Source organism: Pristiophorus japonicus, chromosome 16 (genome assembly GCF_044704955.1).
Source record: "Pristiophorus japonicus isolate sPriJap1 chromosome 16, sPriJap1.hap1, whole genome shotgun sequence".
In the NCBI taxonomy this organism is placed as follows: Eukaryota; Metazoa; Chordata; class Chondrichthyes; family Pristiophoridae; genus Pristiophorus; species Pristiophorus japonicus.
Genome location: NC_091992.1, coordinates 70,184,290 through 70,210,857, shown reverse-complemented (window position 1 = coordinate 70,210,857; position 26,568 = coordinate 70,184,290). Strand labels below are relative to the sequence as shown.

At 52.7% G+C, this 26,568-nt stretch overlaps 1 protein-coding gene across 1 annotated transcript in view; it reads left to right on the top strand.

Annotated features, from left to right (window-relative positions):
* The window catches only part of LOC139226183 (glutamate receptor ionotropic, NMDA 2C-like), a 504,948-nt gene that overhangs the window by 151,806 nt on the left and 326,574 nt on the right, over positions 1–26,568 (top strand). Inside the window, exons 4-5 of the mRNA XM_070856817.1 lie at positions 6,178–6,389; positions 17,592–17,751. Of these exons, the coding sequence (XP_070712918.1) occupies positions 6,178–6,389; positions 17,592–17,751 (372 nt within the window). The remainder of the gene's footprint in view (positions 1–6,177; positions 6,390–17,591; positions 17,752–26,568) is intronic.

Genomic DNA, 26,568 nt, shown 5'->3' with positions numbered 1-26,568 from the left:
GTAGTGTAACAAAATTTGCAGATGACACAAAGATTAGTGGGAAAGCGGGTTGTGTAGAGGACCCAGAGAGGCTGCAAAGAGATTTAGATAGGTTAAGCGAATGGGCTAAGGTTTGGCAGATGGAATACAATGTCGGAAAGTGTGAGGTCATCCACCTTGGGAAAAAAAACAGTAAAAGGGAATATTATTTGAATGGGGAGAAATTACAACATGCTGCGGTGCAGAGGGACCTGGGGGTCCTTGTGCATGAATCCCAAAAAGTTTGTTTGCAGGTGCAGCAGGTAATCAGGAAGGCGAATGGAATGTTGGCCTTCATTGCGAGAGGGATAGAGTACAAAAGCAAGGAGGTCCTACTGCAACTGTATAGGGTATTGGTGAGGCCGCACCTGGAGTACTGTGTGCAGTTTTGGTCACCTTACTTAAGGAAGGATATACTAGCTTTGGAGGGGGTACAGAGACAATTCACTAGGCTGATTCCAGAAATGAGGGGGTTACCTTATGATGATAGATTTAGACTGGGTCTTTACTCGTTGGAGTCCAGAAGGATGAGGGGTGATCTTATAGAAACATTTAAAATAATGAAAGGGATAGACAAGATAGAGGCAGAGAGGTTGTTTCCACTGGTCGGGGAGACTAGAACTAGGGGGCACAGCCTCAAAATATGGGGGAGCCAATTTCAAACTGAGTTGAGAAGGAATTTCTTCTCCCAGAGGGTTGTGAATCTGTGGAATTCTCTGCCCAAGGAAGCAGTTGAGGCTAGCTCATTGAATGTATTCAAGTCACAGATAGATAGATTTTTAACCAATAAGGGAATTAAGGGTTACGGGGAGCGGGCGGGTAAGTGGAGCTGAGTCTATGGCCAGATCAGCCATGATCTTGTTGAATGGCGGAGCAGGCTCGAGGGGCTAGATGGCCTACTCCTGTTCCTAATTCTTATGTTCTTATGTTCTTATGGGACACCAGAGGTAACGTGCGGGGGTGGGAAGAGAAGCCGTTGCATGTGATTCTCTGGCCAGGCAAGTGACGTGTGTTACAGTAGGCGCTCATCTAGCTAAAGCTGACCACAACATAATTCGGTTTGGAGTAATTATGGAAAGAGACCAGAAAATATTGAAGGTAAAAATGCTCAGCTGAGGAAGTGCTAATTTCAGTGATTTAGGATGGAACCCAGCACAGGTAGGTTGGAAAAGGCAATTGCAAGGTACAGCAGTAATCATCATCATAGGCAGTCCCTCGAAGCGAGGATGACTTGCTTCCACGCCAAAAAGTGATGAGTTCACAGGTGTTTCAATGCAGGACCTAATATTCCAGATCCCGAACTACATCGTGAAGATGCCTGTGCGTGGATTTTTTTAACGTGGGGTGACCGTTGCACACCAGCCATCACATGGGCTTCACAGAACTAGGTCTTGGTCCAGTGGCAAGGGTTACCCAAGACTAACTGGAGACCAGCTCTGCTGCACAGACTGAGCGTGCACACATATTGCAGTGTGGGCTGACCCATGCTGCCCCTGGGTCCTCACCTCTTCTGGGCCCCAGATTTAAACCTCTCCTGGGCCCTGGTCACTTCCCTCTACAAACACTTGCCGCTCCTTCGCCCCTCCTGCTGTGCCTGCCCGCACTGCAATCAGAGACCTGGCTTCGCAGCCATCGCCCTCCTGCAGCAGCACGCGCTGCTCCCTGCAGTGGTATGCCAGAGCAATGGAGGGCATTCAGGCAAGAGAGAGTTCAGGTACAAACTGGGCATATTCCTCTGAAGGGAAAAGGCAGATCATCCAAAGCTGATGCGCACTGGATGACACAGGAAATAAAAGTTAAAATAAAACAGGAAAAGGGAGGCTTATGACCAATGTCTGGAGCAAGATTCCGTTAATAACCAGGAAGATTATGGAAAGTACAGGAGGAAAAGTTAATATGGGAGGCAAAGAGAGGTTAGCAGGGAACAGTAAATTGAACTCTAAAACATTTTATAAACATACAAAGTGTAAGCGGTTTGCTGGGGAAACAGTTGGGACAATAAGGACATGTGGAGGCAGAGGACGTGGCTAAAGTATTAAATGAGTACTTTGCACCAGGCTTCACAAAGGAGGTGGATGGTGTGAAGGTTACACTAAAAGAGGAAAGGGAAGTTATGGATAGGATAGTAATAGCTATGTACAGAAGATGTACTAAAATAATTAGCATCACTGAAAGTTCATGTCACCTGGATAGAATGCAGCCTAGGTTGCTGAAAAAAAGCAAAGCTAGAAATAGCAGAGGCATTGGTCACAATCTTTCAATCCCCATTGGATACAGGAATAGTTCTAGAAGACAGGAGGGGTGCTAATGTTATACCTGTACCACTATTCAAGAAAGGGGGATAAACCAGAAAACTACAGGCCAGTCACCCTAACATCGGTGGTGGGGAAGTTATTGGAAACAATTTTCAGGGACAAAATAAATTTCACTTGGAAAGGCGTGGGTTAATCAAGGAGTGCCAGAATGGATTTGTTAAAGGGAAATCATATCTGACTAACTTGATTGAATTCTTTGATGAGGTAACAGAAAAGGTTGATCAAGGTAGTGCAGTAGTTGTATATATGGACTTTCGGAAGACAAGTGCCACACAGGAGGTTTATTAAGAAAATGGAATCCCATGAAATTAAGAATAAAGGGCTGGTATAGATACAAAATAGATTCAGTGACAGGAAGCAATGATTGGAGCTGGATCGATGTTTCTCAGACTGGGAGCTGGTTTGCAGCGGTGTTCCCCAAGGGTCAGTTTTGGGTCCGTTACTCTTTTCAATTTTTATAAACGACCTAGACACGGGTGTACATAAGAACATAAGAAATAGGAGCAGGAGAAGGCCATACAGCCCCTCGAGCCTGCTCCGCCATTTAATAAGATCATGGCTGATCGGATCATGGACTCAGCTCCACTTCCCTGCCCACTCCTCATAATCCCTTATCCCCTAATCGTTTAAGAAACTATCTATTTCTGTCCTAAATTTATTCAATGTCCCAGCTTCCACAGCTCTCTGAGGCAGCGAATTCCACAGATTTACAACCCTCTGAGAGAAGAAATTTCTCCTCGTTTCTGTTTTAAATGGGTGGCCCCTTATTCAAAGATCATGCCCTCTAGTTCTAGTCTCCCCCATCAGTGGAAACATCCTCTCTGCATCCACCTTGTCAAGCCCCCTCATAATCTTACACGTTTTGATAAGATCACCTCTCATTCTTCTGAATTCCAATGAGTAGAGGCCCAACCTACTCAACCTTTCCTCATAAGTCAACCCCCTCAGCCCCGGAATCAACCTAGTGAATCTTCTCTGAACTGCCTCCAAAGCAAGTATATCCTTTCGTAAATATGGAAACCAAAACTGCACGCAGTATTCCAGGTGGCCTCACCAATACCTTATTTAGCTGTAGCAAGACTTCCCTGCTTTTATACTCCATCCCTTCCTGATCACTTGCTGTACCTGCATACTATCCTTTTGCGTTTCAATCACAAGTACCCCTAGGTCCCACTGTACTGTGGCACTTTGCAATCTTTCTCCATTTAAATAATAACTTGCTCTTTGATTTTTTTCTGCCAAAGTGCATGACCTCACACTTTCCAACATTATACTCCATCTGCCAAATTTTTGCCCAGTTAGCCTGTCTATGTCCTTTTGCAGGTTTTTATGTCCTCCTCACACATTGCTTTTCCTCCCATCTTTGTATCATCAGCAAACTTGGCTACGTTACACTCAGTCCCTTCTTCCAAGTCATTAATATAGATTGTAAATAGTTGGGGTCCCAGCACTGATCCCTAGTTACTGGTTGCCAACCAGAGAATGAACCATTTATCCCGACTCTCTGTTCTCTGTTACTTAGTCAATCCTCTATCCATGCTAATATATTACCCCCAACCCCGTGAGCTTTTATCTTGTGCAGTAAACTTTTATGTGGCACCTTGTCAAATGCCTTCTGGAAATCCAAATACACCGCATCCACTGGTTCCCCTTTATCCACCCTATTCGGTACATCCTCGAAGAACTCCAGCAAATTTGTAGGGAGTAGCATTATAAAGTTATCAAATGACACAAAACTTGGCAAAGTAGTAGATAGCGAGGAGAATAGTTACAGACTTCAGGACAGTGAAATGGGCAGAAGCACGGCAGCTGGAGTTTGTGCAAAGAAGTGTGAAATGATGCACTTTGGGAGGACTAACAGGAAACTATAAATGGCACAATTAGATGAGCAGAGAGACCTTGGTGTCCATATACACAAATTCTTAAAGGTGGCAGGGCAAGTTGATAAGATGGGTATAAAGCATACGGGTTAGTTGGGTTTATAAGAGGAATAGAATATAAAATCAAAGATATCATGCTGGATCTTTATAATCACTGGTTCAGCCTCAGCTGGATTATTGCGGACAATTTTGGGCATATAAGGAAAGATGTAAAGGTCTTAGAAAGGGATCAGAGGTGGTTGATCAAGGTAGTGCAATAGATGTTGTTACCGGGGATGAGTGACTTCAGTTAAGGGAAGGTTGGAAAAGTTCGGACTGTTCTCATTGGAACAGAGAAGGTTAAGAGGTGACCTAATAGAGGTCTACAAGATGATGAGAGAAAAAACTATTCCTTCTGGCGAGTGGGTCAGTAACCAGATTGGATTCAGAATCATTGACAAAAATCTACAGGGGAGACTTGGAGAGTTGTTGCGATCTGGAATGCTCTACCTGAAATAATGTTAGAAGCTGATTCCATAAATCATTTGAAAAGGGAGTTGGACGGGCACTAGAGGATTAAGGACAACGCGCGGATGTGTGAGATTCTTTCAAGGAGTCAGCACAGACGCAATGGACCGAATGGCCTCCTTCCATGCTGTATCTATGACTCTGTCATATTCCCAGTGTACTTCTCAGCCCACTGTCAGAATCATTCCTTGGGTCAGACTCTCCCAATGTTATTCTCATTCCCCAGTCAGTGGTTCCCCACTGTCAATACCATTCACAACTGGACTTCCCTCCCCACCATGCATGGTTTAGATAGAACAAATAAAGAGAAATTGTTTCCAATGGCTGAAAAGTTGACAACCAAAGGGCACAGATTTAAGGTGATTGGAAAAAAGAACAAGAGCGATATAAGGAAAAGCTTTTTTATGCAACAAATGGTTAGGATTTGGAGCACACTGCCTGATAGGATGATGGATACAGAGTCAATAATAGCCTTCAAAAGGGAATTGGATAAATACTTGAAGGAAAAAGAGCCAGCGCAGACCCGATGGGTCGAATGGCCTGCTCCTGTGTCATACTATTCTGTGATTCCCACTCCCAGTGATTCTCTCCGCACTGATTCCCACTCCCAGTGATTCTCTCCGCACTGTGATTCCCACTCCCAGTGATTCTCTCCGCACTGATTCCCAATCCCCAGTGATTCTCTCCGCACTGTGATTCCCACTCCCAGTGATTCTCTCCGCACTGTGATTCCCACTCCCAGTGATTCTCTCCGCACTGTGATTCCCATTTCCCAGTGATTCTCTCTGCACTGATTCCCACTCCCAGTGATTCTCTCCGCACTGATTCCCATTTCCCAGTGATTCCGCACTGTGATTCCCATTTCCCAGTGATTCTCTCCGCATTGATTCCCACTCCCAGTGATTCTCTCCGCACTGATTCCCAATCCCCGGTGATTCTCTCGGTACTGTGATTTCCACTCCCAGTGATTCTCTCCGCACTGATTCCCACTCCCAGTGATTCTCTCCGCACTGATTCCCATTTCCCAGTGACTCTCTCCGCACTGTGATTCTCACTCCCAGTGATTCTCTCCGCACTGTGATTCCTATTTCCCAGTGATTCTCTCCGCACTGTGATTCCCATTTCCCAGTGTTTCTCTCCGCACTGATTCCCATTCCCCAGATTCTCTCCATACTACTAACCAATCTTGCATTGGAGGGAGAGCATAAACTATATATACATGATCCTCACTTTATTGCAAATACAGGACTATCCTGAGGTTATTTTCACTATTTTCCAATTCGCAGTTCGCTCTGCCAATATTATGCAACCTGTTAACGTATCACTAACGCCCCTCGCTGTCTCCTGGGTCTGGTTTGCTCTGTCTTGAGTCACTCTGCTGACCAGGGTATTGTTTCAGTTTGTTTGTGCAAGAAGCTGTAACTGAATTGTGACCAAACCTGTCCTCTCTTACACAGGTCGGGAGATTTGAAGACGGTCTGATAAGGATGAAATATCCAGTGTGGCCAAGATACGGAACATTCCAGCAGCCTGTTTCCGACAGTAGCCATTTAACTGTCGCCACGTTAGAGGAGAGACCGTTTGTGATTGTGGAAGAAGTGGATCCTGAAAATGGAGCTTGTGTCCGGAACACTGTCCCCTGCAGGAAGCAAGCAAACCTGAGTGAAAGGTAATGGGCTGTACCTGGTAATACCCTCCGCCGTGCCTGGGAAACCCAGGCCGGTGACTGTAACCCCCACTCCCCCAGCCGGAGTGTCCCTCCCCTCTCTCCTCCCCCCCCCACCCCCCCAGCCGGTGTATGTGTCGTTCAACCCCCCCCTCCCCCAGCCAGAGTGTCCCTTCCCTCCCCCCCCACCAAACCAGAGTGTCCCTCCCCTCGCCCCTCCTCCCCAAACCGGAGTGTCCCTCTCCTCCCCCCCAAAACCAGAGTGTCCTTCCCCTCGCCCCTCCTCCCCAAACCGGAGTGTCCCTCTCCTCCCCCCCAAACCAGAGTGTCCCTCCCCTCGCCCCTCCTCCCCAAACCGGAGTGTCCCTCTCCTCCCCCCCCAAACCAGAGTGTCCCTCCCCTCTCTCCTCCCCCCCAAACCGGAGTGTCCCTCCCCTCTCTCCTCCCCCCGCCCCACAGCCGGTGTATGTGTCGTTCCCACCCCCTCCCCCAGCCGGAGTGTTCCTCACCCCCCCCCAACCCTCCCCTAGCCGGTGTGACCCCCTCCCCTCCCCCAGCCGGTCTCCCCCCAGCTGGTGTCCCATAGAATCATACAATAGAACACCACAGAAGGAGGCCATTCGGCCCATCGAATCTGCACCGGCACTTTCGAAGAGCAATCCCGTCAGTCCCACTGCCCCGCTCTTTCCCCATATCCCTGCAATTTTTTCTCTTTCATGTATTTATCCAATTCCGTTTTGAAGGCTAATGTTGAATCTGTATCCGCGCCCTATCGGTCAGCGCGTTCCAAATCCTAACCGTTCGTTGCATAAAACGTTTTTTCTCATGTCGCCTTTGGTTCTTTTGCCAATCACCTTAAATCTGTGGCCTCTGATTATCGACCCTTCAACCATTGCAAACAGTTCTCTTTATTTACTCTTTTTAAACCATTCATGATTTTAAACACTTCGATCAAATCTCCTTTTAGCCGTCTCCGCTCTAGGGAGAACAATCTTAGCTTTTTCAGTCTATCCTTCTTCTTAGGCAGTCCCCCGGAGTGGAGGATGACTTGGTTCCACACTAACACTGAGTTCTCAGGTGACTGAAGAGTCCAATGCGGGACCCAAAGTCTCTGTCGCAGGTGGGGCAGACGGTGGTTGAAGGGACGGGTGGGTGGGGTGTTTGGGTTGTCGTGCGCTCCTTCAGTTGTCTATACTTGGCTTCTGCGTGCTCCCGGTGAAGAGACTCGAGGTGCTCAGCGCCTTCCCGGATGCTCTTCCTCCATTTTGGGTGGTCTTGGGCCAGGGATTCCCAGGTGTCGGTGGGGATGTTGCACTTTTTCAAGGAGGCTTTGAGGGTGTCCTTAAAGCATTTCCTCTGCCCCTTTGGGGCTCGCTTGGTGTGTTGTAGAGCATTTGGGAGTCTCTTGTCTGGCATGCGGATGATGTGGCCCGTCCGATGGAGCTGATCGAGCGTGGTCCATGCTTTGATGCTGGGAATGTTGGCCTGAGCGAGAACACTGACGTTGGTGCGCCTGTCCTGCCAACGGATTTGCAGGATCTTGTGGAGGCAGCGTTGATGGTACCTCTCCAGTGCTTTGAGGTGTCTGGTGTACATAGTCCACGTCTCTGAGACATATAGGGCGGGTTTCACTACTCCCTGAGGACTGTAAGCTTGGTGCCAGGTTTGAGGTCCTGGTCTTCAAACACTCTCTTCCTCAGGCGACCGAAGGCTGCCCTGGCTCACTGGAGGCGGTGTTGGACCTCGTCGTTGATGCCTGCCCTTGTTGACAGTAGGCTTCCAAGGTATGGAAAATGGTCACATTGTCCAAGGCCTCGTTGTGGAATTTTATAACCGGGGGGCAGCGCTGTGTAGCGGGTTTAGGTTGGTGAAGGACCTTTGTCTTACAGATGTTTAGTGTAAGGCCCATGCTCTCGTACGTCTCAGTGAAGGTGTTGACGATGACTTAGAGTTCGGCCTCCGAGTGTACGCAGATGCAAGCGTCATCTGCGTACTGTAGTTCAATGACAGAGGATGGGACGACCTTGGATTTAGCCTGGAGGCGGTGGAGGTTGAACAGATTCCCATCTATTCTATAATTTAGCTCCACTCCAGTGGGGAGCTTGCTAAGGGTGAGATGGAGCATTGCAGCAAAGAAGATCGAGAAGAGTGTTGGTGCGATGATGCAGCCCTGCTTGACCCCGGTCCGGACGTGGATTGGGTCTGTGGTGGATCCGTTGGTCAGGATCACAGCTTGCATGTCGTCATGGAGCAGACTGAGCATGGTGACAAACTTTTGAGGGCAGCTGAAACAGAGGAGGATGTTTCATAATCCCTCACAATTGACAGTCAAAGACCTTTGTGAGGTCAAAGAAGGCCATGTGTAGAGTTGGTGCTGTTCCCTGTTTTCTCTTGTAGTTGTCGCGCAGTGAACATCGTGTCCGTTGTACCACTTAGTGGACGGAATCCGCATTGTGACTCTGGGAGGAGCTTTTCAACCACAGGGAGAAAACGGAGGAAGATTCTTGCGATGACTTTCCCAGTGGCCGACAGGAGGGAGATTCCTCTATAGTTACCGCAGTCGGACTTGTCCCCTTTTTTAAAGATGATCATGATTATGGCGTCCCTGAGATCTCCTGGCATGCTCTTCTCCTTCCAGATAAGAGAGATGAGGTCATGTATTCATGCCAAAAGTGCTTCTCCGCCATGCTTTAGTGTTTCGGCGGGAATTCCATCTGCTCCTATTGCCTTGTTATTCTTCAGCTGACAGATGGCCCTTTCTACCTCGTGCCGGGCTGTGTTTCTGCTGAGATGGTGGCGGGTAATATGCTGTGAGATGTAGTCGAGGACACTCGTGTCGAAGACAGAGTCTCGGTTAAGGAGATCTTCGAAATACTCCTTCCAATGAGCACTGACTGCCTCTCTGTCCTTGATGAGCATCTCTCTGTTATTGGCCAGCAGTGGGGTAGCACCTTGGATGCTTGGGCCGTAGGTGGTCTTGATTTCGCTGAAGAACCCTCACACGTCGTGGTTGTCGGCTAACTGCTGGATCTCCTGTGCTTTCTCCACCCACCATCAGTGTCTTAGATCGTGGGTTTTTTGATGAACCCCGGCGTTCAGTCGTCTATAGAGCTGCTTTCTTGCTCTCGTGTTGGGTTGCTGTTTTAAGTTCAGAAATGCCTTGCGCTTGCGACTGATTAGGTCCTCGATCTCCTGGTTGTTCTTGTTGAACTAGTCTTGGTGTTTCCTGGTCGAGTGACCGAGCGTCTCTTCGCAGGTGGTGATTATGGAGGCCTTGAGGGCAGATCAGGCGCTGTCGGCACTCTGTGCCTCGGGGTCATTGGACACAAGGAAGACACAAATAACCTTCCGGAAATTCTAGGGGACCGAGGGTCTAGTGAGAAGGAGGAACTGAAGGAAATCCTTATTAGGCGGGAAATTGTGTTAGGGAAATTGATGGGATTGAAGGCCGATAAATCCCCGGGGCCTGATAGTCTGCATCCCAGAGTACTTAAGGAAGTAGCCCTAGAAATAGTGGATGCATTGGTGATCATTTTCCAACAGTCTATCGACTCTGGATCAGTTCCTATGGACCGGAGGGTAGCTAATGTAACACCACATTTTAAAGAAAGGAGGAAGAGAGAAAATGGGTAATTATAGACCGGTTAGCCTGACATCAGTAGAGTGGAAAATGTTGGAATCAATTATTAAAGATGAAATAGCAGCACATTTGGAAAACAGTGACAGGATCGGTCCAAGTCAGCATGGATTTATGAAAGGGAAATCATGCTTGACAAATCTTCTAGAATTTTTTGAGGATGTAACTAGTAGAGTGGACAAGGGAGAACCAGTGGATGTGGTGTATTTGGACTTTCAAAAGGCTTTTGACAAGGTCCCACACAAGAGATTGGTGTGCAAATTTAAAGCACATGGTATTGGGGGTAATGTACTGGCGTGGATAGAGAACTGGTTGGCAGACAGGAAGCAGAGAGTCGGGATAAACGGGTCCTTTTCAGAATGGCAGGCAGTGACTAGTGGGGTGCCGCAGGGCTCAGTGCTGGGACCCCAGCTATTTACAATATACATTAATGATTTGGATGAGGGAATTGAGTGTAATATCTCCAAGTTTGCAGATGACAGTAAGCTGGGTGGTGGTGTGAGCTGTGAGGAGGATGCTAAAAGGCTGCAGGGTGATTGGACAGGTTAGGTGAGTAGACAAATGTGTGGCAGATGCAGTATAATGTAGATAAATGTGAGGTTATCCACTTTGGTGGCAAAAACACGAAGGCAGAATATTATCTGAATGGTGACAGATTAGGAAAAGGGGAGGTGCAACGAGACCTGGGTGTCATGGTACATCAGTCATTGAAAGTTGGCATGCAGGTACAGCAGGCGGTGAAGAAGGCAAATGGCATGTTGGCCTTAGGGGATTTGCGTATAGGAGCAGGGAGGTCTTACTGCAGTTGTACAGGGCCTTAGTGAGGCCTCACCTGGAATATTGTGTTCAGTTTTGGTCTCCTAATCTGAGGAAGGACATTCTTGCTATTGAGGGAGTGCAGCGAAGGGTCACCAGACTGATTCCAGGGATGGCAGGACTGACATATGAGTAGAGACTGGATCGACTGGACTTTATACACTGGAGTTTAGAAAGATGAGAGGGGATCTCATAGAAACATATAAAATTCTGATGGGACTGGACAGGTTAGCTGCAGGAAGAATGTTCCCGATGTTGGGGAAGTCCAGAACCAGGGGTCACAGTCTAAGGCTAAGAAGTAAGCCATTTAGGATTGAGATGAGGAGAAACTTCTTCACTCAGAGAGCTGTTAACCTTTGGAATTCCCTACCGCAGAGAGTTGTTGATGCCAGTTCATTGGATATATTCAAGTGGGAATTAGATATGGCCCTTACGGCTAAAGGGATCAAGGGGTATGGAGAGAAAGCAGGAAAGGGGTACTGAGGTGAATGATCAGCCATGATCTTATTGAATGGTGGTGCAGGCTCGAAGGGCCGAATGGCCTATTCCTGCACCTATTTTCTATGTTTCTATGTGAGGCGCTGGCTGAATAGGGCTTTCTTAACAGGATCTTTGAGTGCCTCCGTGTTGATTTTCCTGCGGCATAGTTTTTGTTGCCATCGCTGTTTTGAGGCTACATTGATAATGATGGATCGGATAATGGTGGCCCATCCAGCAGTCATCGGCTCCTGTCATGGCGCGGGTGATGCACACGTCCTTGCGATCCCTCGCTCGGATGATGACGTACCTACCAGTGCTTGAAGCGCGGGGGCTGCCATGGCCCTCTGATATGTGTCACACACGCTCTTTTTCTGCTTCATCTTACTCTCCAAGTCCTTCGTCATCCAGGGAGCTCTGGCTTTGGCTGCCCTCCCTTTCCCCTTTGTGGGAATGTACCCCGACTGTACCCGAACCAGCTCCTCTTTAAAGGCCACCCATTGCTCCATTACATTCCTGCCCGCCAGCCTTTGAATATACCCGAGACAGATCCTTCCTCAATTCGCTGAAATTACCACATCGCCAGTTAAATATTTTTATTCAAGATTGCTCCTTGTCCTTATCGATAACAAATCTAAACCTTACGATACTACGATCACTATTCCCGAGATAATCCCCACTGTGACGTTCTCCATTTCTCAGGACTAGATCCAGCAATGTCTCCTTCCTTGTTGGGCATAAAAAATACTCATCAAGAAAGTTCTCTTGAACACACTTCATAAACTGCTCTCCCTCTCTGCCTTGAGCACAATCACTGCCCCATTCAATATTGGGGCAGTTAAAATCTCCCATTATCACTGCTCCACAGTTGTTGCACCTTTGAGTAATTTGTTTGCAAATCTGCTTCTCTATCTTCTTCCCACTATTTGGTGACACAAAATACACAAAGTAGTGTAATACCTCCTCTATTGTTTCTTAACTCTAACAAATGGACGCTGTATAAAGGTAAAAGTGAGAGTGCTACACTCGCGGAGGATTCCTGTATCACCTGCCTCTTCCTACCCTTCCAGGTGGCCACCTACTTGCTATTGTGAAATCTGTGGGGTGAGCACCTCCTGCACCCTGCGATGCAGGAAACATTCAGTCATCCCTGGCCCGGCAGCGAATCCCCGGCCCGGCAGCGAATCCCCGGCCCAGCAGCGAATCCCTGGCCCGGCAGCGAATCCCCGGCCCGGCAGCGAATCCCCGGCCCGGCAGTGAATCCCTGGCCCAGCAGCGAATCCCTGGCCCGGCAGTGAATCCCTGGCCCGGCAGTGAATCCCTAGCCCGGCAGTGAATCCCTGGCCCGGCAGCGAATCCCTGGCCCGGCAGTGAATCCCTGGCCTGGCAGTGAATCCCTGGCCCGGCAGCGAATCCCTAGCCCGGCAGCGAATCCCTGGCCCGGCAGTGAATCCCTGGCCCGGCAGTGAATCCCTAGCCCGGCAGTGAATCCCCGGCCCGGCAGCGAATCCCTGGCCCAGCAGCGAATCCCCGGCCCGGCAGCGAATCCCCGGCCTGGCAGCGAATCCCTGGCCCGGCAATGAATCCCTGGCCCGGCAGGGAATCCCCGGCCCGGCAGCGAATCCCTGGCCCGGCAATGAATCCCTGGCCCGGCAGGGAATCCCTGGCCCGGCAGGGAATCCTTGGCCCGGCAGGGAATCCTTGGCCCGGCAGGGAATCCCTGGCCCGGCAGCGAATCCCTGGCCCGGCAGTGAATCCCCGGCCCGGCAGCGAATCCCTGGCCCGGCAGCGAATCCCTGGCCCGGCAGTGAATCCCAGGCCCGGCAGTGAATCCCTGGCCCGGCAGCGAATCCCTGGCCCGGCAGCGAATCCCCGGCCCGGCAGCGAATCCCCGGCCCGGCAGCGAATCCGCGGCCCGGCAGCGAATCCCTGGCCCGGCAATGAATCCCTGGCCCGGCAGGGAATCCCCGGCCCGGCAGCGAATCCCTGGCCCGGCAATGAATCCCTGGCCCGGCAGGGAATCCCCGGCCCGGCAGGGAATCCCTGGCCCGGCAGGGAATCCTTGGCCCGGCAGCGAATCCCTGGCCCGGCAGCGAATCCCTGGCCCGGCAGCGAATCCCTGGCCCGGCAGCGAATCCCCGGCCCGGCAGCGAATCCCTGGCCCGGCAGCGAATCCCCGGCCCGGCAGCGAATCCCCGGCCCGGCAGCGAATCCCCGGCCCGGCAGCGAATCCCCGGCCCGGCAGCGAATCCCCGGCCCGGCAGCGAATCCCTGGCCCGGCAATGAATCCCTGGCCCGGCAGGGAATCCCTGGCCCAGCAGGGAATCCTTGGCCCGGCAGCGAATCCCTGGCCCGGCAGGGAATCCCTGGCCCGGCAGGGAATCCTTGGCCCGGCAGGGAATCCTTGGCCCGGCAGCGAATCCCTGGCCCGGCAGCGAATCCCCAGCCCGGCAGCGAATCCCCGGCCCGGCAGCGAATCCCCGGCCCGGCAGCGAATCCCCGGCCCGGCAGCGAATCCCCGGCCCGGCAGGGAATCCTTGGCCCGGCAGCGAATCCCTGGCCCGGCAGCGAATCCCCGGCCCGGCAGCGAATCCCCGGCTCGGCAGTGAATCCCTAGCCCGGCAGTGAATCCCCGGCCCGGCAGTGAATCCCCGGCCCGGCAGTGAATCCCTAGCCCGGCAGCGAATCCCTAGCCCGGCAGCGAATCCCTGGCCCGGCAGCGAATCTCTGGCCCGGCAGCGAATCCCTGGCCCGGCAGCGAATCCCTGGCCCGGCAGGGAATCCTTGGCCCGGCAGCGAATCCCTGGCCCGGCAGCGAATCCCTGGCCCGGCAGTGAATCCCTGGACCGGCAGGGAATCCTTGGCCTGGCAGCGAATCCCTGGCCCGGCAGCGAATCCCTGGCCCGGCAGCGAATCCCTGGCCCGGCAGGGAATCCTTGGCCCGGCAGCGAATCCCTGGCCCGGCAGGGAATCCTTGGCCCGGCAGCGAATCCCTGGACCGGCAGGGAATCCTTGGCCCGGCAGCGAATCCCTGGCCCTCAAGCTCATAAACCTCAGCTGAGGTACATTCTCACAAAGGGCTGGAGGCACTTCCTGCACATGTGGGCTCCTGGACATATGAAGTGTCCTGAAGTTTCCACAGGGTGTGCCTAACCTCTTGGAAGGAACATCGGAACATGTGTAGACCATTCAGCCCCTCAATCCTATTCCGGCATTCAATGAGATCATGGCTGATCTGTACCTCAGCTCCATCAACTTGCCTTGGTTCTGTAACCCTGAATACCCTTTTCTAACAACCTACCAATCTAGGTTTTCAAATTTTCAATTGACCCCCGGCCTCAACAGCATTTGGGGAGAGAGTTCCAGATTGCCACTGCCCTTTGTGTGAACAAGTGCTTCCTGACATGACCCCTCAACGGTCTGGCTCTAATTCTAAGGTTATGCCCCTTAATCTAGGCACTCTAATTTCCTGCCACAAACCTGCTGGCTGACAAAACCCTTCCCCCAACATGTTGCACATTGTGCACTAGTTCACACAGGCAGTGTTTCAGAACGGACTCGGGGGACAAGGAGTGAGCAGAGAATGAGCATCTTAACTACAACAAACCTCCGAGCCTCAGCATCCAACTTCTCAAATGCATTTTTGTCAAATTATCCCATCTGATTCCCTCTCTCCCTCGATGGGACTCTCCCTTGATGTCTCCCTCTCTCCCTCAATGTCTCCCTCTCTCCTTCGATGTCTCCCTCTCTCCCTCGATCTTTCCCTCTCACCCTCGATCTCTCCCTCTCTCCCTCGATCTCTCCCTCGATGTCTCCCTCTCTCCCTCGATGTCTCCCTCTCATAGAAACATAGAAAATAGGTGCAGAAGAAGGCCATTCGGCCCTTCGAGCCTGCATCACCATTCAATAAGATCATGGCTGATCATTCACCTCAGTACCCCTTTCCTGCTTTCTCTCCATACCCCTTGATCCCTTTAGCCGTAAGGGTTATATCTAACTCCCTCTTGAATATATCCAATGAATTGGCATCAACAACTCTCTGTGGCAGGGAATTCCACAGGTTAACAACTCTCTGAGTGAAGAAGTTTCACCTGTCCAGTCCCGTCAGAATTTTATGTGTTTCTATGAGATCCCCTCCTCATTCTTCTAAACTCCAGTGAATACAGGCCCAGTCGATCTAGTCTCTCCTCATATGTCAGTCCAGCCATCCCAGGAATCAGTCTGGTGAACCTTCACTGCACTCCCTCAATAGCAAGAACGTTCTTCCTCAGATTAGGAGACCAAAACTGAACACAATTTTCCAGGTGAGGCCTCACTAAGGCCCTGTACAACTGTAGTAAGACCTTCCTCCTCACAGCTCACACCGCCACCCAGCTTAGTGTCATCTGCAAACTTGGAGATATTACACTCAATTCCCTCATCCAAATCATTAATGTATATTGTAAAGAGCTGGGATCCCAGCACTGAGCCCTGCGGCACCCCACTAGTCACTGCCTGTCATTCTGAAAAGGACCCGTTTATCCCGACTCTCTGCTTCCTGTCTGCCAACCAGTTCTCTATCCATGTCAGTACGTTACCCCCAATACCATGTGCTTTAATTTTGCACACCAATCTCTTGTGTGGGACCTTTCGAAGGAGCCCTTTGAAAGTCCAAATATACCACATCCACTGGTTCTCCCTTGTTCACTCTACCAGTTACATCCTCAAAAAATTATAGAAAATTTGTCAAGCAGAATTTCCCTTTCATAAATCCATGCTGACTTGGACCGATCCTGTCACTGCTTTCCAAATGTGCTGCTATTTCATCTTTAATAATTGATTCCAATATTTTCTCCACTACTGATGTCGGGCTAACCGGTCTATAATTACCCATTTTCTCTCTCCCTCCTTTCTTAAAAAGTAGTGTTACATTAACTACCCTCCAGTCCATAGGAACCGATCCAGAGTCGATAGCCTGTTGAAAAATGATCGTCAATGCATCCACTATTTCTCGGGCTACTTCCTTAAGTACTCTGGGATGCAGACTATCAGGCCCCGGGGATTTATCGGCCTTCAATCCCATCAATTTGCCGAACACAATTTTCTGCCAATAAAGATTTCCTTCAGTTCCTCCTTTGCTCAAGACCTTCGGTCCCCTAGTATTTCCGGAAGGTTATTTGTGTCTTCCTTCATGAAGACAGAACCAAAATATTTGTTAACTGGTCTGCCATTTCTTTGTTCCCCATTATAAATTCACCTGAATCTGACTGCATGGGACCTATCACTAATCATTTTCTCTTCACATATCTATAGAAGCTTTTGCAGTCAGTTTTTATGTTCCCAGCAAGCTTCCTCTCATACTCTATTTTCCCCCTTCTAATTAAACCCTTTGTCCTCCTCGGCTATATTACAAAATTCTCCCAGTCCTCAGGTTTGCTGCTTTTATTGGCCAATTTATATGCTTCTTCCTTGGATTTAACACTATCCTTAATTTCCCTTGTTAGCCACGGTTGAACCACCTTCCCCGTTTTATTTTTACTCCAGACAGGGATGTACAATTGTTGAAGTTCATCCATGTGATCTTTAAATGTTTACCATTGCCTATCCACCGTCAACCCTTTAAGTATCACTCGCCAGTCTATTCTAGCCAATTCACGTCTCATTCCATCGAAGTTACCTTATCTTAAGTTCAGGACACTAATCTCTGAATTAACTGTCACTCTCCATCTTAATAAAGAATTCTACCATATTATGGTCACTCTTCCCCAAGGGGCCTCGCACAACCAGATTGCTAATTAGTCCTTTCTCATTACACATCACCCAGTCTAGGATGGCCAGCCCTCTAGTTGGTTCCTCGACATATAGGTCTAAAAAACCATCCCTCGATGTCTCTCTCTCTCTCCCCTCAATGTGACACTCACTCTCTCCCTCGATGTGACTCCTTCTCCCTCGATGTGACTCCCTCTCCCTCGATGTGACTCCCTTTCCCTCAATGTGACCCTTCCTCTCTCTCTCTTCCCTCAATGTGACCCTCCCTCTCTCTCTCTCCCTCGATGTGACCCTCCCTCTCTCTCTCTCTTTCTCCCTTGATGTGACTCTCCCTCTCTCACTCTCTCCCTCGATGTGACTCCCTCTCCCTCGATGTGACTCCCTCTCCCTCGATGTGACCCTCCCTCTCTCTCTCCCTTGATGTGACCCTCCCTCTCTCTCTCTCTCCCTTGATGTGACCCTCCCTCTCTCTGTCTCTCTCTCTCCCTCGATGTGACACTCTCTGACTTATGCTGCATGTATTTCAGTGTTGTTGAGGCCTACACCAAGCTGTGCTGTAAAGGATTCTGCATCGACATTCTGAAGAAACTCGCGAAAACTGTCAGATTTTCCTACGACCTTTACCTCGTGACCAATGGGAAGCACGGAAAAAAGGTTCGGGGCATCTGGAATGGAATGATTGGAGAGGTAGAGAATCCACATTCTGTGGGCTCATTTTCTTTATAGGTTAAAGAAACCAGGTTGTAGAAACAGCAACTTGTGGAGCCCGTTTGGACACACTGGGGGCGTGATGGCACTGTGGAGGCAAGGGCACTGGGTGTGAGGGCACTGTAGGCATGGGGAGTGGAGTGTGGGGTCAGGGCGAGGGGAGTGTGGGGTCAAGGGTCGGGGCAAGGGGAGTGTGGGGTCAAGGGTCGGGGCAAAGCAAGTGTGGGGTCGAGGGTTGGGGCAAGGGGAGTATGGGGTCGGAGCGAGGGGAGTGTGGGGCCAGGGGACTGGTGTCGTGAGTCGGGGTTGTGATCAGGAATTTGGTGTCGGTGGTCAAGATGGTGATGGCAGTGAAGGGTCGAGGGTTAGGGTGCGGATTATTAAATGGAGACCTTGGGGCCGAAATTCAGCCTCCCAAAAAGGCCTCTAACCGCAAGAACACGGCGGCCAAGCGGCGGAGTCGAGTTACCACTGACTTGTGGTCGAATGCTGCCACCAGCGAAATTAACCTCGGGAGTTTTTCTGGCAGTTCCCACTTCTGCCCCGCTGCTGCTGACTGGTCCTCGGTGTGTCATCAAAGGGTGCAGCGCCGATCTCCCACACCGCCAGCACCCCGCACCGCCGATCTCCCGCACCGCCAGCCCCCCGCACCGCAGATCTCCCGCACACCAGCCCCCCGCACCGCCGATCTCCCGCACCGCCAGCCCTCGCACCGTCAGCCCCCGATCTCCCAATCCCCCGATCCCCCAATCCCCTGCACCGCCAGCCCCCGATCACCTGCACCGCCAGCCCCCGATCACCTGCACCACCAGCCCCCGATCTCCCGCACCACCAGCCCCCCGCACCGCCGATCTCCCACACCACCAGCCCCCCGCACCGCCGATCTCCCGCACCGCCAGCCCTCGCACCGTCAGCCCCCGATCTCCCAATCCCCCGATCCCCCAATCCCCTGCACCGCCAGCCCCCGATCACCTGCACCGCCAGCCCCCGATCACCTGCACCACCAGCCCCCGATCTCCCGCACCACCAGCCCCCCGCACCGCCGATCTCCCACACCACCAGCCCCCCGCACCGCCGATCTCCCACACCACCAGCCCTCGCACCGCCAGCCCCCGATCCCCCGATCCCCCGATCCCCCAATCCCCTGCACCGCCGATCTCCCGCACCACCAGCCCCCGATCTCCCGCACCACCAGCCCCCGATCTCCCACACCACCAGCCCCCGATCTCTCGCACCACCAGCCCCCGATCTCCCACACCACCAGCCCCCGATCTCCCGCACCACCAGCCCCCGATCTCCCACACCACCAGCCCCCGATCCCCTGCACCACCAGCCCCCGATCTCCCACACCACCAGCCCCCGATCTCCCACACCACCAGCCCCCGATCTCTCGCACCACCAGCCCCCGATCCCCTGCACCACCAGCCCCCGATCTCTCGCACCACCAGCCCCCGATCTCTCGCACCACCAGCCCCCGATCTCCCACACCACCAGCCCCCGATCTCTCGCACCACCAGCCCCCGATCTCTCGCACCACCAGCCCCCGATCCCCTGCACCACCAGCCCCCGATCTCTCGCACCACCAGCCCCCGATCTCTCGCACCACCAGCCCCCGATCCCCTGCACCACCAGCCCCCGATCCCCTGCACCACCAGCCCCCGATCTCTCGCACCACCAGCCCCCGATCTCTCGCACCACCAGCCCCCGATCTCCCACACCACCAGCCCCCGATCTCCCACACCACCAGCCCCAGATCTCCCACACCACCAGCCCCCGATCTCCCGCACCACCAGCCCCCGATCTCCCGCACCACCAGCCCCCGATCTCCCGCACCACCAGCCCCCGATCTCCCGCACCACCAGCCCCCGATCTCTCGCACCACCAGCCCCCGATCTCCCACACCACCAGCCCCAGATCCCCTGCACCGCCGATCTCCCGCACCACCAGCCCCGATCTCTCGCACCACCAGCCCCTGATCCCCTGCACCCCCGATCTCCCGCACCACCAGCCCCTGATCCCCTGCACCCCCGATCTCTCGCACCACCAACCCCCGATCTCCTGCACCACCAGCCCCGATCTCTCGCACCACCAGCCCCGATCTCTCGCACCACCAGCCCCCGATCTCCAGCACCACCTGCCCCCGATCTCCCGCACCACCAGCCCCCGATCCCCTGCACCACCAGCCCCCGATCTCCCGCACCACCAGCCCCCGATCCCCTGCACCACCAGCCCCCGATCCCTCGCACCACCAGCCCCCGATCTCTCGCACCACCAGCCCCTGATCTCCCGCACCACCAGCCCCCGATCCCCTGCACCACCAGCCCCCGATCTCCCGCACCACCAGCCCCCGATCTCCAGCGCCACCGATCTCCCGCACCACCAGCCCCCGATCTCCCGCACCACCAGCCCCCGATCCCCCGCACCACCAGCCCCGATCTCTCGCACCACCAGCCCCTGATCTCCCGCACCACCAGCCCCCGATCCCCTGCACCACCAGCCCCCGATCCCCTGCACCACCAGCCCCCGATCACCCACACCACCAGCCCCCGATCCCCCGCACCACCAGCCCCGATCTCTCGCACCACCAGCCCCTGATCTCCCGCACCACCAGCCCCCGATCCCCTGCACCACCAGCCCCCGATCTCCCGCACCACCAGCCCCGATCTCCCGCACCACCAGCCTCTGATCTCCCGCACCACCAGCCCCCGATCCCCTGCACCACCAGCCCCGATCTCCCGCACCACCAGCCCCTGATCTCCCGCACCACCAGCCCCCGATCCCCTGCACCACCAGCCCCCGATCCCCTGCACCACCAGCCCCCGATCTCCCGCACCACCAGCCTCTGATCTCCCGCACCACCAGCCCCGATCTCCAGCGCCGCCGATCTCCCGCACCACCAGCCCCCGATCTCCCACACCACCAGCCCCCGATCCCCCGCACCACCAGCCCCCGATCCCCTGCACCACCAGCCCCCGATCCCCCGCACCACCAGCCCCCGATCTCCCACACCGCCGATCCCCCGCACCACCAGCCCCCGATCTCCCGCACCGCCGATCCCCCGCATCACCAGCCCCCGATCTCCCGCACCACCGATCCTCCGCACCACCAGCCCCCGATCTCCCGCACCGCCGATCCCCCGCACCACCAGCCCCCGATCTCCCGCACCACCAGCCCCCGATCTCCCGCACCAGCAGCCCCCGATCTCCCGCACCACCAGCCCCCGATCTCCCGCACCACCAGCCCCCGATCTCCCGCACCACCAGCCCCCGATCTCCCGCACCACCAGCCCCCGATCTCCCGCACCACCAGCCCCCGATCTCCAGCACCGATCTCTGACACCTCCAGCCAAATTGAGCTTTTTCTGCGTGTGCACCTTGCTTTCAGTGTGTGAGCCATGGCAGCGTGGCGACCTTCAAGGGGAGGGCACACTGCCGCGGCCGGCATGTTTTTTTTGGCGGCCGATTGCCAGGTCAGGCCAAAAATTATGTCCCCGGTTTCGACAGGCAGCCTGACAGCTCCTCTTGGGTGCCAGATCGCTGGCCCGGCTGAAACCCTCCCTGGTGACAAAGTGGAACGAAGTTTTAAAATGCCGAAGGCTCTCCCCGTTAAGTGAAGGGGAGCGCGTGGTGATGCACACGCGCAGTGACATCATCACCATTCCGCTGATGATTGACAGCGGCAGAGACTCTGTCCCGCCCCCACTTCCGCCCTCGGCAGTACTTCCGCTCCTATTATGACCGACTTCTGGTCCGCCTAAAAAGAAGACGAAGGACTGAATTTACCGAAAGAGGCGACCTCAACCGACACGGCGGGAAAAACCACTTCAGAGCGGAAGGTGCAACTCGTTTCGGGCGGGGTGAATTTCAGCCCCCATGCATTCTACATTAATACAAACCACTCACAATACATAATTACAGAACATTCTTACTTAATACTAAACACTTGCACTCACTAAGTATCAAGCACCTACACTAATATATACACAGACCACAGACACTCAGTAATGCAGACCATTCAGACTCACTGGGGGAATTTTATCACCAAAGAATGGGTCGGGTTGGGTCGGGTGGGAGGTCAACGTGTTGATGATCTGAATCATGACCCCAACTGGCCTCCAACGTGCCCATTTCCGGTTTTAACGGAGGAGGGAAGAGGGGTCGGTTTGGCACGTGAAAGATTATAATGAGGCTGCGTGCCTTTCCACGTACCTGCTGTATCCTGTGTCCCTGCCTCGCCAACCCTTCGTGATCAGACACCCCCCTGAAACCTCCGATCTCCCCAATCCCCCACCATGAGGGTTCCAATCTCACCACCCCGGCCTTCTAATCTTTGACCCCTACCCCCTCAGATCTCCAACCCTGGCCTTCCAATCTCTGAACCTGCATCGCCCATCCCCACCCCCACGATCTCCGACAACCACCGATCTCCAATCCCCAGCCACCCATCTTCCATCCATCCCCATCCCCCCTGTTATGTCATGAACAAAGAATCTGACCAGATACTCTAAGCTCAAAGTAATGTGTGACCGTAGTCCTTTATTACAGATCTCCAGAGTGCCTCTGCAGCCTGTGAGGCCTCCTTATATACAGGTGCTCCCAAGGGATTGTGGGATTCCTTGGGACTCCAGGGGATGAGCCCTCTGGTGGTTAAACAAGGTATTTACATGTTTACATATATAACAACACTCTTCCCCCCCCCGCCCCCACCCCCCAAAGTCAATAGTGTAACTATTTACAATGTGATTTGATCTGGGGCCTTCCTTTCCCTGGTTGATCGTCTCGGTGCAAATGCTGGTTTTGCGAGTCATTTGTTGGGCCCTCACTGGGCTGCTGTGCAGCTGGCCTTGCAGGGCTGCTAGGTGTGGTGAGTCCTGCTGGGCTGCTGCAGGTGATGGGTTTTGCTTCGTGGTCAACCGCTGGGTCAGTTGCCACTTGTGTGTGTGTTGGAGGGTCGAAAAAGGTAGAGTCTATTGTGGGTTGTTTTGGATAGTCCGTGAATCTGAGTTTGATTTGGTCCAAGTGTTTTCTGCAGGTGAGTCCATTTGAAAGTTTGACGTGAAACACCCTACTCCCCTCTTTGGCCACGACAGTGCCGGGAAGCCACTTGGGACCTTGGCCATAGTTCAACACAAATACAGGATCATTAATCTCGATTTCGCGTGACACATTTGCACGATCATAATATGTATTCTGTTGAAGTCACCTGCTCTCTACCTGTTCGTGTAGATCAAGGTGGATTAACGAGAGCCTTGTCTTAAGTGCCTTTTTCATGAGCAGTTCAGCGGGAGGGACCCCGGTAAGCGAGTGGGGTCTTGTGCGGTAACTAAGCAGGACTCGGGATAGGCGAGTCTGCAGTGAGCCTTCAGTTACCCTTTTCAAGCTCTGCTTGATTGTTTGAACTGCTCGTTCTGCCTGACCATTGGACGCTGGTTTAAACGGGACAGACGTGACATGTTTGACCCCATTGCGGGTCATGAACTCCTTGAATTCGGCACTGGTAAAGCACGGCCCATTGTCACTCACAAGGACATCAGGCAGGTCGTGTGTCGCAAACATGGCCTGCAGGCTTTCAATGGTGGCAGCAGATATGCTTGCCGACATTATCACACATTCAATCCATTTGGAGTACGCATCGACAACCACACGGAACATTTTTCCCAAGAATGGGCCTGTATAGTCGACATGGACCCTGGACCACGGTTTGGAGAGCCAGGACCATAAACTTAGTGGCGCCTCCCTGGATGCATTGCTTAACTGTGAACATGTATTGCAGTTATGCACGCAGGACTCCGCATCGATACCGGGCCACCATACATGGGACCTGGCTATTGCTTTCATCATTACAATGCTTGGGTGGGGGTACTGTGGAGGTCACTAATGAAAGTGTCCCTGCCCTTTTTTGGCACCACTACCCGATTACCCCAAAGGAGGCAGTCTGCCTGTATGGACATTTCATCTTTGCGCCGCTGGTACGGTTTTATTTCTTCCTGCATCTCTAATGGGACTCTAGACCAACTCCCGTGGAGCACACAGTTTTTTACTAAGGACAGTAAGGGGTCCTGGCTCGTCCAGGTTCTAATCTATTGGGCGGTAACAGGTGATTGCTCACTCTCGAATGCTTCCATTACCATGACTAAATCTGCGAGCCGTGCCATCTCCACCCCGGTGGTGGGCAATGGCAGCCTACTGAGAGCATCGGCACAGTTTTCTGTGCCTGGCCTGTGGCGGATGGTGTAGTTGTATGCGGACAACGTGAGCACCCATCTTGGATGCGGGCCGATGCATTCGTATTTATCCCCTTGCTTTCAGCAAAGAGGGATATAAGTGGCTTATGGTCGGTTTCTAATTCAAATTTGAGCCCAAACAGATATTGATGCATTTTCTTTACCCCATAAACAGACGCTAACGCTTCTTTTTCAATCATGCTGTAGGCTCTCTCAGCCTTCGACAGACTGCTAGATGCATAAGCAACCGATTGCAATTTCCCAAATTCATTAGCTTGTTGCAATACACACCCGACACCACATGACGATGCATCACATGCTAGTACCAAATGCTTACATGGATCATACATCATAAGCAATTTGTTTGAGCATAACAGTTTCCCAGCTTTCTCAAAGGCATTTTCTTGGCTTTTACCCTATACCCATTCATCTCCTTTATGCAGTAAGGCGTGCAGTGGTTCTAACAATGTGCTAAGACCCGGTAAGAAGTCACCAAAGTAGTTCAGGAGTCCTAGAAACGACCGCATCTCCGTCACGTTCTGTGGTCTCGGTGCGTTCTTGATTGCCTCCATCTTCAAATCGGTGGGCCTGATGCCGTCCGCCGCAATTCTTCTCCCCACGAACTCCACTTCAGGCACCAGGAAAATGCACTTCGAGCGTTTTAACCTGAGCCCCACACGATTAAGCCGACTAAGAACCTCCTCCAGGTTCTGCAGTTGCTCGATGGTGTCCCGTCCTGGAAGACCACGGTGCGCGGGACCGACTTCAGCAAGCTTTCCATGTTCCCCTGGAATATCGCCACGGCTGAACGAATCCCAAACGGGCATCTGTTGTAAATTAAGCGACCTTTGTGCGTGTTGTTGCAGGTGAGGCCCTTCGATGATTCCTCCAGCTCCTACGTCATGTAGGCCGAGGTCAATTCCAGCTTCGTGAACGTTTTTCCTCCCGCCAGCTTCGCAAATAGGTCATCTGCCTTTGGTAGCGGGTATTGATCCTGCAGTGAGAAACGATTGATAGTTACTTTGTAATCACCACAGATTCTGATGGTGCCGTCTTCCTTGAGGACTGGAACAATCGGACTGGCTCACTCATTGAATTCGATCGGCGAAATGATGTCCTCTCGTTGCAGCTGGTCCAGCTCGATCTCCACCCTCTCTCATCATGTACGGTACCGCTCTCGCCTTGTGATGGATGTGTCGCGCTCCCGGAATTTAGTGGTTCTGCACTTTTGCTCCTTGGAACTTCCCTATGCCCGGTTCGAACAGCGAGGGGAACTTGTTTAGGACCTGGGCACATGAAGTGTCGTCAACGGACGAGAGCGCTCAGACGTCATCCCAGTTCCAGTGTATCTTCCCCAGCCAGCTCCTGCTGAACAGCGTGGGACCATTGCCCGGTACCACCCAGAGTGGTAAATTGTGCATCGCTCCATCGTAGGAGACCTTTACGGTAGCACTGCCAATTACGGAAATCAGTTCCTTTGTGTACATTCTCAGTTTAGTACGAATGGAAGTCAGGACTGGTCTTGAGGCCTTGCTGCACCACAATTTATCGAAAGTCTTTTTGCTCATAATGGACTGGCTCGCACCCGTGTCCAGCTCCATTGTCACCGGGAGTCCATTTAATTCAACCTTCAGCATTATCGGGGACACTTGGTGGTAAATGTGTGCACCCCATGTACCTCTGCCTCCTCGGTCTGAGGTTCTGGTTCATCGTGATCCACCGTGGATCTGTCCTCCTCTGCAACATGGTGGTTTGCAGGATTAGCAGGGTTTGCAGCTCGCCTGCACATACGTTGGAGGTGTCCCATTGTTCCAAAGCCCTTGCAAACATACCCTTTGAAGCGGCATGAATGGAACCGATCACCTCCGCAGTGCCAACAAGTTGTTAATGGCCTTGCATTCACCACCCATGATGGTGGATTTTGAGACATCTACGGACGTGCAGCTGCAGGCATGTGAATCCTGCCCTGTGTGTTACGATTCGAAGACAACATCACTTTGTTCACAGCACTTGCAGCAGCACTCGTGTGCTGAGAGATTTGTTTGGTATTGTCACTGGTGGTGATGAACGCCTGAGCTATCGCTATGGCTTTACTCAAGTTTGGGGTCACTACAGTCAAAAGTTTGCGAAGTATTACTTCATGGCCAACGCAAGTACAAAGAAGTCCCTGAGCATGTGCTCCAAGTGTCCTTCAAATTCGCAATGTCCTGCAAGGTGCCTTAGCTCAGTGATGTAGTTCGCCACTTCCTGGCCTTCAGACCTCTTGTAAGTGTAGAACCGGTACCTCACCATCAGAACGCTTTCCTTCGGGTTTAGATGTTCCCATCGTATGACTTCTCTGTGGATTTCGCTGGAGCGAGCAGATTTTTCATCAGGCCATACGTTGGTGCCCCGCAACGGTGAGGAGGATCGCTCTTCGTTTGGCAGCGTTCACTTCTCCTTCCAGCTCATTGGACACGAAGTATTGGTCGAGTCGCTCCACAAAGGTTTCCCAATCAGCTCCCTCTGAAAATTTCTCCAGGATGCCCACTGTTCTCTGCATTGTTGTGGTACGGTTCGTCATCTGTATCTCG